The sequence below is a fragment of the Salarias fasciatus genome, unplaced genomic scaffold (assembly GCF_902148845.1).
Source record: "Salarias fasciatus unplaced genomic scaffold, fSalaFa1.1, whole genome shotgun sequence".
Taxonomy (NCBI): domain Eukaryota; kingdom Metazoa; phylum Chordata; class Actinopteri; order Blenniiformes; family Blenniidae; genus Salarias; species Salarias fasciatus.
This window is the reverse complement of record NW_021941386.1, coordinates 387,467-400,545: the sequence shown is the minus strand read 5'-3', so window position 1 is coordinate 400,545 and position 13,079 is coordinate 387,467. Positions and strand designations below refer to the sequence as shown.

At 51.1% G+C, this 13,079-nt stretch overlaps 1 protein-coding gene across 2 annotated transcripts; it reads left to right on the top strand.

Moving 5' to 3' along the window:
• Window positions 1-1,295: 1,295 nt before the first annotated feature.
• On the top strand, window positions 1,296-12,329 carry LOC115385441 (basement membrane-specific heparan sulfate proteoglycan core protein-like). Of its 2 annotated transcripts, none has more exons than XM_030087438.1 (9): window positions 1,296-1,380; window positions 1,542-1,580; window positions 1,785-1,899; window positions 2,031-2,182; window positions 3,590-3,832; window positions 4,343-4,627; window positions 6,766-7,005; window positions 11,591-11,728; window positions 11,809-12,329. In XM_030087438.1, the coding sequence occupies exons 1-9, from the start codon at window positions 1,353-1,355 to the stop codon at window positions 11,907-11,909; spliced, it is 1,341 nt and encodes a 446-aa protein (XP_029943298.1). In that variant the 5' UTR covers window positions 1,296-1,352; the 3' UTR covers window positions 11,910-12,329. The 2 variants fall into 2 exon arrangements, with proteins under 2 accessions (XP_029943298.1, XP_029943297.1); XM_030087437.1 differs by having other exon boundaries at window positions 11,579-11,728.
• Window positions 12,330-13,079: the final 750 nt, after the last annotated feature.

Sequence of the window (13,079 nt, the reverse complement as noted above, 5' to 3'; positions counted from 1 at the left end):
CCAGCTCCACCAGGCTGAACCAGCTCCATCAGGCTGAACCAGCTCCACCAGGCTGAACCAGCTCCACCAGGCTGAACCAGCTCCACCAGGCAGAACCAGCTCCACCAGGCTGACCAAGCTCCACCAGGCTGAACCAGCTCCATCAGGGTGAACCAGCTCCATCAGGGTGAACCAGCTCCATCAGGCTGAACCAGCTCCATCAGGCTGAACCAGCTCCACCAGGCTGAACCAGCTCCATCAGGCTGAACCAGCTCCACCAGGCTGAACCAGCTCCATCGGGCTGAACCAGCTCCATCAAGCTGAACCAGCTCCACCAGGCTGAACCAGCTCCATCAAGCTGAACCAGCTCCATCAGGCTGAACCAGCTCCACCAGGCTGAACCAGCTCCATCAGGCTGAACCAGCTCCACCAGGCTGAACCAGCTCCACCAGGCTGAACCAGCTCCACCAGGCAGAACCAGCTCCACCAGGCTGAACCAGCTCCATCAGGCTGAACCAGCTCCATCAGGCTGAACCAGCTCCATCAGGCTGAACCAGCTCCACCAGGCTGAACCAGCTCCACCAGGCTGAACCAGCTCCACCAGGCTGAACCACCTCCACCAGGCTGAACCAGCTCCATCAGGCTGAACCAGCTCCACCAGGCTGAACCAGCTCCACCAGGCTGAACCAGCTCCACCAGGCTGAACCAGCTCCACCAGGCTGAACCAGCTCCATTTGGCTGAACCAGCTCCACCAGGCTGAACCAGCTCCACCAGGCTGAACCAGCTCCATCAAGCTGAACCAGCTCCACCAGGCTGACCAAGCTCCATCAGGCTGAACCAGCTCCACCAGGCTGAACCAGCTCCACCAGGCTGAACCAGCTCCACCAGGCTGAACCAGCTCCACCAGGCTGAACCAGCTCCATTTGGCTGAACCAGCTCCACCAGGCTGAACCAGCTCCACCAGGCTGAACCAGCTCCATCAAGCTGAACCAGCTCCATCAGGCTGAACCAGCTCCACCAGGCTGAACCAGCTCCACCAGGCTGAACCAGCTCCAGCAGGCTGAACCAGCTCCAGCACCCTGTAGTGCCCTCCCTGCAGCTCCTGTTGAATCCTTTCCTCAGCCTCCACATGTCTGCACTTGCTCTCTCCTCCTCCTCCCCCATTTCTTTCTCTCCTCCTTCCCCCACTCCTCCCCTGCTCCTCCCCCCACTCCTCTCTCTCCTCCTGCACTCCTCCCCCTGTTCCTGTCTTCCCCCCCCCCACTCCTCCTCCTCCTCCCCAGCTCCTCCCCCGCTCCTCCCTCTGTGGGCCACACAGCAGGGTGCTTCCTGCGGAGGTGCAGATGCCTTCAGATGCCTTCAGCCTGCAGAAATGATGAACAACCTCCAGCTTCTCTTCAGTAAGTACGAACATGCTGACTGCACACTTCTCAGTTTGACAGGAAGTCAAGTTTCTCACACTTTGAATGTACTGAACAACCACATACACACACACACACACACACACACACACACAATACAAAAAGAGGACAGACAATAATAATGTAATGGTCTGTTTCAGTGTTGCTGATCCCTGAACAGATATCAACATACCTGCTCCGTAAGTTTAACTTTGTGTCTAAGTGTGTGTTTTTACTTTCAAATGAAACACCTGCTCCACTTTGCTTGTATGGTTTTGTGTGTGTGTGTGTGTGTGTGTGTGTGTGTGTGTGTGTGTGTGTGTGTGTGTGTGTGTGTGTGTCTCTCTCTCTCTCTTTCTCTCTCTCTCTGTGTCTCTGTCTTTCTGTCTCTCCGTGTGTCTCAGCGTCCCTGGTGGTCGTCCCCAGCCGCTCTCAGTTCTTCGAGTATGAGATGGTGTCTCTGAGCTGTGAGCAGACGGGCTCTGCTGATTGGACGGTGTGGAGGTACTCTGAGTCTGGGTGAGTGGTTCAACCTGTGGCTCGCCGTTACATCCGGGCAGCTGCTGACGTTGCCGTGGAGAGGACGTCAGTTCACGCGGTTGCCATGGCGACATTTCGGCTGACCGCTCCGCTCTGCCGCACGTCGACAGGTCCGAGCTGTCGCCGTGCCGCTCGGGGTGGGGCGACCTAGGCTCCGCCTCCACCTGCCAGCTGGCCAACGTGAAGCCGTACCACAGCGGCGTGTACTGGTGTGAGTCGGCACTGCGGGACAGCAGCCAGGCCGTCCACGTCCAGGTCACTGGTGAGCACCACTTCCTGTCTGGAAGAGTGTCCTCCGAGTCCGAGCTGTCCAGTGAGAGTTCTGACCATGACGCAACAGGCCTGTTCAAAGCCTGATCACACATGTTCAGGATGTTTTTGGAGGCTGTTGCATTTCTCTTAAAGCTGATTTCATACCTAATAATAAGTTAAAGGGTTACTTCAACATTTTGGCAAATTGGCCCATTTCGCGCAATTCCTTAGTCATTAGAGCAGCAGACTGACTGTTTCTGTGAGGGCGAGCTGTTGTTTATCCAGAGGAGAGTCAGGAAGGTTTTCTGGACGGACACAATGGAAGTGGACGGTATTTTGTTCCTCCTCGTCAAACTCATCAAATACACAATCCAACAACCCCAAAACACTTTGGTGGACACGTTATAATCCACACATTCACTACGCTGTGGAACACCAACAAATAATACTGTAGCGTTACGACACTGAAGCAAATACTGGGAACTACTTTTTCTTTTGAAATCACTACGCCCAGACGCCTTGTTTAGTAAGTAGTTCCGTCTCAGCAATCTTCGCATAAACAACTCAATCTGGCAATGTTGCATTAATATTCCACAGCGTAGTGAATGTGTGGATTATAACGTGTCCACCAAAGTGTTTTGGGGTTGTTGGATTGTGTATTTGATGAGTTTGACGAGGGGGAACAAAAATACCGTCCACTTCCATTGTGTCCGTCCTGAAAACCTTCCCCGACTCACCTCTGGATAAACAACAGCTCGCCCTCACAAAAACAGTCAGTCTGCTGTTCTAAATGACTAAGGAATTGCACTAAATGGGCCAATTTTCAAAAATGTTGAAGTATAGCTTTAAACATGGCTCTATGGCATAACAGCCTAGACTTTGCGCTATGAGAGCATCATACAGACATTGGTTTTTCTACCCTGCAATGGATCAAATCTGTCACGTTATCAATAAATCTTCCAGGACAACACCCAGCCATGTTGCTGTTTAACTGCTGCTGGTTTTCAGTTTGACACTTTGATGGCACTAATGTGTTAACGCAGCCAGAAACCCATGAGAACAAACTACAGAGACGAGTGCAGGACAGACAACAGCGGAACCGAGCGGCAATTGTCCCAACTGTCTCACTGTATGGCTCTGCTCTGTGTCTCCTCCTCTGAGTCTCTTTCTGTCTCCTTCTCCAACACACCAGCAAGGCCATGAGCATGAAATCAGTGGTGAGCGCTACTTCCTGTTTGTCGCACAGGAAGAGGAAGTGGTTTCTGAGCAGCAAAGCCTGGACAACTGTCCTCAATTACTCTTGTCTGCATGTCCTCTTCTGAGTCTCCTTTGTGTCTTGTCTCCTCCATTGTCTCTTCCCTTTGTTCTCGTCATATCTCATCTTCTGTGTCTCCTCCTCCTCCTTCTGGTTGTCCAGAGGGATCGGTTGTCCTGGACAGTCCAGTCGTCCCGGTGATGGTGGGTCAGGACGCCACTCTGCGCTGCAGAAGCAGAACGATGAAGAACATTACTGCTGAGTTCTTTAAAAACGGCGTCCTGATGAAGGCAGAGCCCTCAGATCACATGATCATCCGCCATGTCTCCAGGTCAGATGAGGCCGTCTACAAATGCCGCATCAGCGGACAGGGAGAGTCTTTATCCAGCTGGCTGCTGGTCCGTGGTATGAACACCGTCTGCTTGAGGAACGGTATCAGCTAATTTAAACCTGGATGATTGAGCTGAAGCTTGACTCAACAAGATTAATCCTGAACCAGATTCAATCTGAATGCACCAGCTTAAACCTGAATGAACCAGCTGAAGCTGACTGATCCAGCTTAAACCTGAATAAACCAGTTTAAACCTGAATGAACCAGATCCAACCTGAATGAACCAGATTCAGTCTGAATGAACCAGCTTAAACCTGAATGAACCAGATTCAACTCAACTCGAGCAGATTTAACCTGAATGAATCAGCTGAAGCTGACTGGTCCAGCTTAAACCTGAATAAACCAAGTTAAACCTGAATGAAACAGATTAAACCTGGATAAACCAGATCCAACCAGATTTAACCCGCCTAAAGCTGAATGAATCAGTTTGAAGCTGAGTGATCCAGTTGAAACCTGATCGTAGTCTTGTCCCGGTGTGTCTCTTGGTCCTCTATGGGACTGAATGACTGTTGTTGTTTCTTCAGATGATTCCAGTCCGATGCTGCTCACGGTGTCACCGGACGTGTCGCAGCTGTTTGAGTATGATAGCTTAATCTTAAGCTGTGGCGCTAACAGCAGTGCCATGGGATGGACGATCCGCCGCTTCACCAACGCTCCGCCCAGGAGATCCGGCACATGTGGACAGCAGTGGGGGAGCCCCGTGGCATCCGGCTGCCGGCTAAACGCCGTCAAAAAGCGCGACGGTGCAGTGTACTGGTGCGAATCCCGCAGCATGCAGCGCAGCAACTCACTCAACATCAGCGTGTTCGGTGAGCTCCCACTTCCTGTCACATCATACATGGTGCAACCACATCTATGAAACCAAACACTGAGGGCACCAAGTCAGTTCGATTCAGGTTCATTTAAAGCAACAGTCATTTCCAGACACTTTCAGTTGAACTTGAGAAGCATAAGTGACTGTCACTGCATGAGAAACAAGACTGTCAGTCGTCCAGCTGCTGGAAACCTACCATATTCCCACAGCAGGACTGGTTGAGGGATCTGTTGCTATTGATTGACCCCAGCTTCCTGTCCAGCAGCCACAGCCCACACCGGCTTCCTGTCCAGCCTCAGCGTCTGTGGCAGGACTGACTGGAACAAGTTAGCCAGGCTGTCCCAGAGTGCCCATGCTCAGTTGGAGACGAAGCAGCTGTGTTGCATGTTATTTTGTTAAACTTTAATAATGCAGAGCAGCCAGAAAACAAACCGCTTAGAAACTAATGGGGTGTTTCCACCGGCCTTACTCTTCTCTACTCAGCTTGGCTCTAACCCGCTTGTGGGCGTTTCCAACAGCCCGCTTTACTGCAACCCGGGTAGGAGTCAGGCCGAGTCAGGCCGAGTCAGGCCGGAAATGTGACGTCAAACACATGCTGGTTGCTGATTGGTCAAAATCACTGAACAATCAACGACCAGCCGTGGCTCGAGTGAAACCCGATACCCAAAGCACTGCCATCTTTCCCGCCTTCTCATTTCCCCACCCACTGACAACTGAGACGAACCAGGCTGGTGGAGACACAACCAAGCCGAGTAGAGTGGAGTGGGGCGCAGTGGGGTAGAGTAGAGTAGAGTAGAGTAGAGTAGAGTAGAGTAGAGTAGAGTAGGGTAGAGTAGAGTAGAGTAGAGTAGAGTAGAGTAGAGTAGAGTAGAGTAGAGTAGGGTAGAGTAGAGTAGGGTAGAGTAGAGTAGAGTAGAGTAGAGTAGAGTAGAGTAGGGTAGGGTAGGGTAGGGTAGAGTAGAGTCGAGTAGAGTAGAGTAGAGTAGAGTAGAGTAGAGTAGGGTAGAGTAGAGTAGAGTAGAGTAGGGTAGGGTAGGGTAGAGTAGAGTCGAGTAGAGTAGAGTAGAGTAGAGTAGAGTAGAGTAGGGTAGAGTAGAGTAGAGTAGGGTAGAGTAGAGTAGAGTAGAGTAGAGTAGAGTAGAGTAGAGTAGAGTAGGGCCGGTGGAAACACGCCATAACAGTAGGAGAGTTCAGTCCGCAGTGCAGTGGAGGTTCTGGCTTGTTTTGCGCTTTGTCCCCTCACCCCAACTGGACTAGCAGAAAGTCTCCACCTCTGAGCCTGGTTCTGCAGGGTTCTTCTCTGAGCTGGTTCTGCAGGGTTCTTCTCCTCTGAGCCTGGTTCTGCAGGGTTCTTCTCTGAGCTGGTTCTGCAGGGTTCTTCTCCTCTGAGCCTGGTTCTGCAGGGTTCTTCTCTGAGCTGGTTCTGCAGGGTTCTTCTCCTCTGAGCCTGGTTCTGCAGGGTTCTTCTCTGAGCTGGTTCTGCAGGGTTCTTCTCTGAGCTGGTTCTGCAGGGTTCTTCTCTGAGCTGGTTCTGCAGGGTTCTTCTCTGAGCCTGGTTCTGCAGGGTTCTTCTCTGAGCTGGTTCTGCAGGGTTCTTCTCCTCTGAGCCTGGTTCTGCAGGGTTCTTCTCTGAGCTGGTTCTGCAGGGTTCTTCTCCTCTGAGCCTGGTTCTGCAGGGTTCTTCTCTGAGCTGGTTCTGCAGGGTTCTTCTCCTCTGAGCCTGGTTCTGCAGGGTTCTTCTCTGAGCTGGTTCTGCAGGGTTCTTCTCTGAGCTGGTTCTGCAGGGTTCTTCTCTGAGCTGGTTCTGCAGGGTTCTTCTCTGAGCTGGTTCTGCAGGGTTCTTCTCCTCTGAGCCAGATTCTGCAGGGTTCTTCCCTTTCAAAGAGAGAGCTTTTCTTTTCCACACACTGTATGAAAAGAGGGATTTTCATCAGTATGAAGCCCATGTGAGTACCACACACACACACACACACACACACACACACACACACACACACACACACACACACACACACACACAGACTGAGCACTGATTGTGCTCCTGGTATAGAGTACCTCCATGTTCCTCAGTGGTTCGAGTCCAGGTCCAAAGTCTTCACGCCTCCCTCCTCTCTGGGTTTCTACACCCTCCAGACTCCTCCGTCATCCTGCAGAGTCCTGTCCTCCCAGTGATGGAGGGTGACAACGTCACCCTGACCTGTCGGACCAAGTCCTCCGTCTTCCCGTCGTCTTTCTTCAAAGATGGCGCCCTCATCAGTTCTGAGTCCTCAAACCAGCTGACCCTCCACCAGGTGAGCGGCGCCGATGGGGGCGAGTACAGCTGCTCCATCACCGGGCAGGGAGAGTCAGCACCGAGCCAGCTGTCAGTCCGAGGTGAGCTGCAATGGTGGACTTCCTGCTTCCTGTGTCTTGCTTCCTGCTTCCTGCTTCCTGCTCCCTGCGTCTTGCTTCCTTTTTTTTTTTTTCTTTTTTTTTTGTGTGTTTGTAGATTATTGTTTTTTGACTCAAAAAACAAAAGAAACCTTCAGATTTGAAAAGACAGAAAACAACCGACTGGATGTTCTGAGGGAACCACGTTCTCCTCACTGCAGCGCGGCTTCATGAACACTCCTACAAACTGAAATATTAGGTGCGTTGGACATGAGAAAGCCAGAGGCAGACCTTTGAGACTTCTGAGCCGCCCCGCCCAGATGTGGCCCGGGTCACTGATACGTAGGACCTACGTAGGGCATCGAAAACTCGCGAGACCCAAACGAGATGGGTCCCAGAGGAGCTGCTGTGAGCTGCTGGAGAGCAACTCACCCTGCCTGGCCCAGCGCTCTGGTTCAGACAGGCAGGGGATTGGACCCCAGCCCACTCCTCATCAGTTTGATGACAACACGCTTTATTTGCATAAATAAACACCCAGTCCCGGCTCCAGCCCAGTGTAGAGGGGGGAGGGGAGGGGGGGGGGCGGCTACAAACGGGGGGGTGGCGAAAAAGTAACGGAGCAACACAAAGACAGAATCCACAGATCAGAGGCCTGTTCTACTGTGTCCAACAACATATGATCATGAATCACACTGCTAAAAAGCACAAATAGTAATAAAACAAATGATAAAATAACCAGCCCTCACCTTTATTAGAGCTGGAGTCTCCACTTTTTTTGGGGGGGAATTTTGAATAGCACAACACTTCATATTGATTTGACCAAGCCAGTGGAGTTTGCTGTTGTTTTTTTAAGCACAAAATAGACTGAAAACTTTATTTATTAATTTTTTGGACTGAGGGGGCGAGGCAGTCTGCCCCCCTTGATGCCTGGTGGCACTTGCAGCAGCAGCACACACACTTCACATGACAGAAGCCAAAACGTAACTTAAAATTATTTTGTTTTTTTTAAATTGTATTCATTTCAGTTAACTGAATATGAATTAACACAATGTGACACACAAAAGAAATTATGAATTCTTTTGTTTTTAATAAGAAAAACAAAATTACCCCTCTGACAGCCAGGGGGGGCAAGGAGGCACAGGCGGGGGGGGGGGGGGGGGGGGGGGGGGGGCATTGCCACCCCGGACGACGGGCCTGTAAACACCCCCCACAGTGGAGTCATGAGAAACACCAACATGGAGAACACGGGGTTGTCCGACTTGGAGGCAGACTGATAACTCCGCCCCACGGCTGCGCCGTCTGCTTCGTCTAGCTCCGCCTACCTCTGGCTCTGCCATCGTGAACGCACCTAATTCATCCCCTGCTGATGTCACTTCCTGTGAGTCCTGCCTGCTGATGTCACTTCCTGTGAGTCCTGCCTGCTGTCACTTCCTGTGAGTCCTTTTTTTAATTTAATTTTATTTTTTTATTTAAGAGACTAAACAATACAGACAAACATAAAACATTTAAACAGACACACACCGTTCACACGTCATTACAATCAAAGGTATCAGCAGCTCTGCCGCCAGGGGAGCCATTATTAAACAAAATAACAGCGTTCATAGGAAAATAGAAAAAAACAACTATAAGCTACCGGACCAGGGATTTACTGATCCATCAGATCGGTGCAGAATTTCTCCACTAGAGCCAGAGTCTTTACAGCCTTTAAGTTTTCGATGTTAGCGATGCATTTTATGTAAAGTTTTAGTTCTTCTAGAAAGTGGCTCCAGTTCGGTTTCTTCTCCGCCCGTTTCATTTTGTGGATGTGTTTCTTTATTTTGGCGGAAGTTGGTGTTGAAAAGAATGTGGATCTCCTGGAGGCGGACGGTTCCTTTGGTTCTATTTGACAAAAAAACTCCAGCTTTAGCCCAGAAAGTTTGACTGAATGTACACTGATAGAAGAGGTGTTGTATTGTTTCATCTCCTTTGCACAAAAACAGCAGCTGTAGTCTATGTCTAACTTAAATCTTTGCAATGTTTTTTTGGCTGGATAAATATTATGAAGGATTTTAAAGGATATTTCTTTGATTTTGTTACTGATGCAGAACTCCTCTCCCACCAGCCAGGCCTGGTTCCAGTCTATTTCACCGTATATGGAGTTCCAATAGGATGTTGCTGCCGGTCGACCTGCGGGTTGAATATTATTTCTAATTAATTTGTTTGAGCATTTATTTATATCCAGTCCATTTATTAATATCTGATTTTCAGTTTTCTGGGTTTGTAGATTGAATTTGGATCCTTTTAATAGATGAATCAGGCCTTTTGGAATCCCTGAAACAATAATGTTATATTCTATTTGTGGAGGTGAGATTTGGTACTTCATGATTAATTCATTATAACTGATTATTTCACTTCCTTCTTCCTGCTCCCTGCATCTTTCTTCCTGCTTCCTGCTCCCTGCTTCCTGCTTCCTGATCCCTGCTTCCTGCTTCCTGCTCCCTGCTCCCTGCATCTTTCTTCCTGCTTCCTGCTCCCTGCGTCTTTCTTCCTGCTTCCTGCTCCCTGCATCTTTCTTCCTGCTTCCTGCTCCCTGCGTCTTTCTTTCTGCTTCCTGCTCCCTGCATCTTTATTCCTGCTTCCTGCTCCCTGCGTCTTGCTTCCTGCTTCCTGCTCCCTGCGTCTTGCTTCCTGCTTCCTGCTCCCTGCGTCTTTCTTCCTGCTTCCTGCTCCCTGCGTCTTGCTTCCTGCTTCCTGCTCCCTGCGTCTTGCTTCCTGCTTCCTGCTCCCTGCGTCTTGCTTCCTGCTTCCTGCTCCCTGCGTCTTGCTTCCTGCTTCCTGCTCCCTGCGTCTTTCTTCCTGCTTCCTGCTCCCTGCGTCTTTCTTCCTGCTTCCTGCTCCCTGCGTCTTGCTTCCTGCTTCCTGCTCCCTGCATCTTGCTTCCTGCTTCCTGCTCCCTGCATCTTTCTTCCTGCTTCCTGCTCCCTGCATCTTGCTTCCTGCTTCCTGCTCCCTGCATCTTTCTTCCTGCTCCCTGCGTCTTGCTTCCTGCTTCCTGCTCCCTGCATCTTTCTTCCTGCTTCCTGCTCCCTGCGTCTTGCTTCCTGCTTCCTGCTCCCTGCATCTTTCTTCCTGCTTCCTGCTCCCTGCGTCTTGCTTCCTGCTTCCTGCTCCCTGCATCTTTCTTCCTGCTTCCTGCTCCCTGCGTCTTGCTTCCTGCTTCCTGCTCCCTGCATCTTTCTTCCTGCTTCCTGCTCCCTGCGTCTTTCTTCCTGCTTCCTGCTTCCTGCTCCCTGCGTCTTGCTTCCTGCTTCCTGCTCCCTGCGTCTTTCTTCCTGCTTCCTGCTCCCTGCGTCTTGCTTCCTGCTTCCTGCTCCCTGCATCTTGCTTCCTGCTTCCTGCTCCCTGCATCTTTCTTCCTGCTTCCTGCTCCCTGCATCTTGCTTCCTGCTTCCTGCTCCCTGCATCTTTCTTCCTGCTCCCTGCGTCTTGCTTCCTGCTTCCTGCTCCCTGCATCTTTCTTCCTGCTTCCTGCTCCCTGCGTCTTGCTTCCTGCTTCCTGCTCCCTGCATCTTTCTTCCTGCTTCCTGCTCCCTGCATCTTGCTTCCTGCTTCCTGCTCCCTGCATCTTTCTTCCTGCTTCCTGCTCCCTGCGTCTTGCTTCCTGCTTCCTGCTTCCTGCTCCCTGCGTCTTGCTTCCTGCTTCCTGCTCCCTGCGTCTTTCTTCCTGCTTCCTGCTCCCTGCGTCTTGCTTCCTGCTTCCTGCTCCCTGCGTCTTTCTTCCTGCTTCCTGCTCCCTGCGTCTTGCTTCCTGCTTCCTGCTCCCTGCATCTTGCTTCCTGCTTCCTGCTCCCTGCATCTTTCTTCCTGCTTCCTGCTCCCTGCATCTTGCTTCCTGCTTCCTGCTCCCTGCATCTTTCTTCCTGCTCCCTGCGTCTTGCTTCCTGCTTCCTGCTCCCTGCATCTTTCTTCCTGCTTCCTGCTCCCTGCGTCTTGCTTCCTGCTTCCTGCTCCCTGCATCTTTCTTCCTGCTTCCTGCTCCCTGCGTCTTGCTTCCTGCTTCCTGCTCCCTGCATCTTTCTTCCTGCTTCCTGCTCCCTGCGTCTTGCTTCCTGCTTCCTGCTTCCTGCTCCCTGCGTCTTGCTTCCTGCTTCCTGCTCCCTGCGTCTTTCTTCCTGCTTCCTGCTCCCTGCGTCTTGCTTCCTGCTTCCTGCTTCCTGCTCCCTGCGTCTTGCTTCCTGCTTCCTGCTCCCTGCGTCTTGCTTCCTGCTTCCTGCTCCCTGCGTCTTTCTTTCTGCTTCCTGCTCCCTGCGTCTTTCTTCCTGCTTCCTGCTCCCTGCGTCTTGCTTCCTGCTTCCTGCTCCCTGTGTCTTGCTTCCTGCTTCCTGCTCCCTGCGTCTTGCTTCCTGCTTCCTGCTCCCTGCGTCTTTCTTTCTGCTTCCTGCTCCCTGCGTCTTTCTTCCTGCTTCCTGCTCCCTGCGTCTTGCTTCCTGCTTCCTGCTCCCTGCGTCTTGCTTCCTGCTTCCTGCTCCCTGCGTCTTGCTTCCTGCTTCCTTCTCCCTGCTTCCTGCTAATGTCTGACTGACCCCGCTGATGTCAGCCCCTCTTCCAGGTTCCTCTGGAGCTTATCCGGGTTCTGACCTGACCGTGACCCAGCTGGTGCTGATGGTGACCCGGTACCTGGTGGTCTGCTCACCTTATGCAGTGTCCACCGTCCTCCTGGTGTCGCTGTCCAGGCACAAGCCAGCAAGTGAGTCCAGCAGGTCACCACGGAAATGTCACTCTCAAAGAGTGGAGTTCTGGTTTGATCCCCCTTCTTTCACCCTGCAGGAAGAGAGCAGCCTGTTGCCATGACAACGCCATCTCCCAACGAGGAGGACGAGGGATTGGACCAGCAGTATGACGACGTCACCACCGAACATGACTTCTGATGGGAACTTTCCTTTTTCTCAGACGTGCAAGTGTGTGTGTGTGTGTGTGTGTGTGTGTGTGTGTGTGTGTGTGTGTGTGTGTGTGTGTGTGTGTGTGTGTGGTATTTTACTCCAGAAAACTTGAACCCTGAAGGAGTTCGTCTCTCTCGGAACATTCAGAAATCTTGTTGTGAACCTGGAATCTGGACCGAATGGTTCCTGCCCCTGCTTTACATGACGGCCCCTTTATTTGACTTTGTTAGTCTCATCTGTCTGTATCTGTTTTGGTCTTGTCTGGTTTGTATTTTTTGTGACCACTGACCTCTCTGCTCTCTTACTTGAAACAGTATTTTAAGCTGCTCTGTTAAAAAAGAGATCATTGTGTCTCAACATGACTGCCCTGCTTGAATAAAGTGCAACAACTGCATGTTTGTGTTTGAAGCTGCAGAGTGTTTGAATCATTTGTCACTCAGTTATTGTTGGTGGAGGAAGTTTTGCAGCTCCCACATCCAACAGTCACTTGCCTGGACCTGAGAGTGAGTTTCTCAGTGTGTCAGGATGTGTGCTTGTTTGTGTGTCTGCATGAATGTTGACCATCATCGTCAGTTTTCACATCCGCAACACCATGGGATGGGATCACAGTAAATAATTTATCATGTGATCATAGTAAACAACACTTCATCATGAGATCACAGTAAATAACAGTTCATCATGTGATGTGATAACAGTAAATAAGTTTATTATGAGACAACAGTAAATAAAAGTATAATGAGCTGTGATTAAAGTAAATAGGTTTATCATGAGCTCGCAGTAAATAATGTATCTTGTGATAACAGGAAATAGTTTTTCATGTTATAACAGTAAATACGTTCATAATGATGTGAAAACAGTGAAGAACCGTTTCTCAGAGATCCTGTGGCTGTGCTGGGTCGTCCTCAGTGGGCGTGGCCACTCCCCATGGCAGGCTGGGTAAAGCGTCACTCAGCCACTCCCCCCAGCTGGTCCTCACCTCCCTACAGCTTCCTTCTTCCCGTTTCACCTCCCACCCCCCCACCGCCCACTCTCGCTCCTCTTTCCTGTTCCCCGCCACCTCCTCCCTCAGAATCACACTGTAACGCTTTGTGGCTGCCCCTCCCCTACCTGTGGACACCTGCTGCCCCTCCCCCGCCCCCCTCCACATCTGAATCTCCT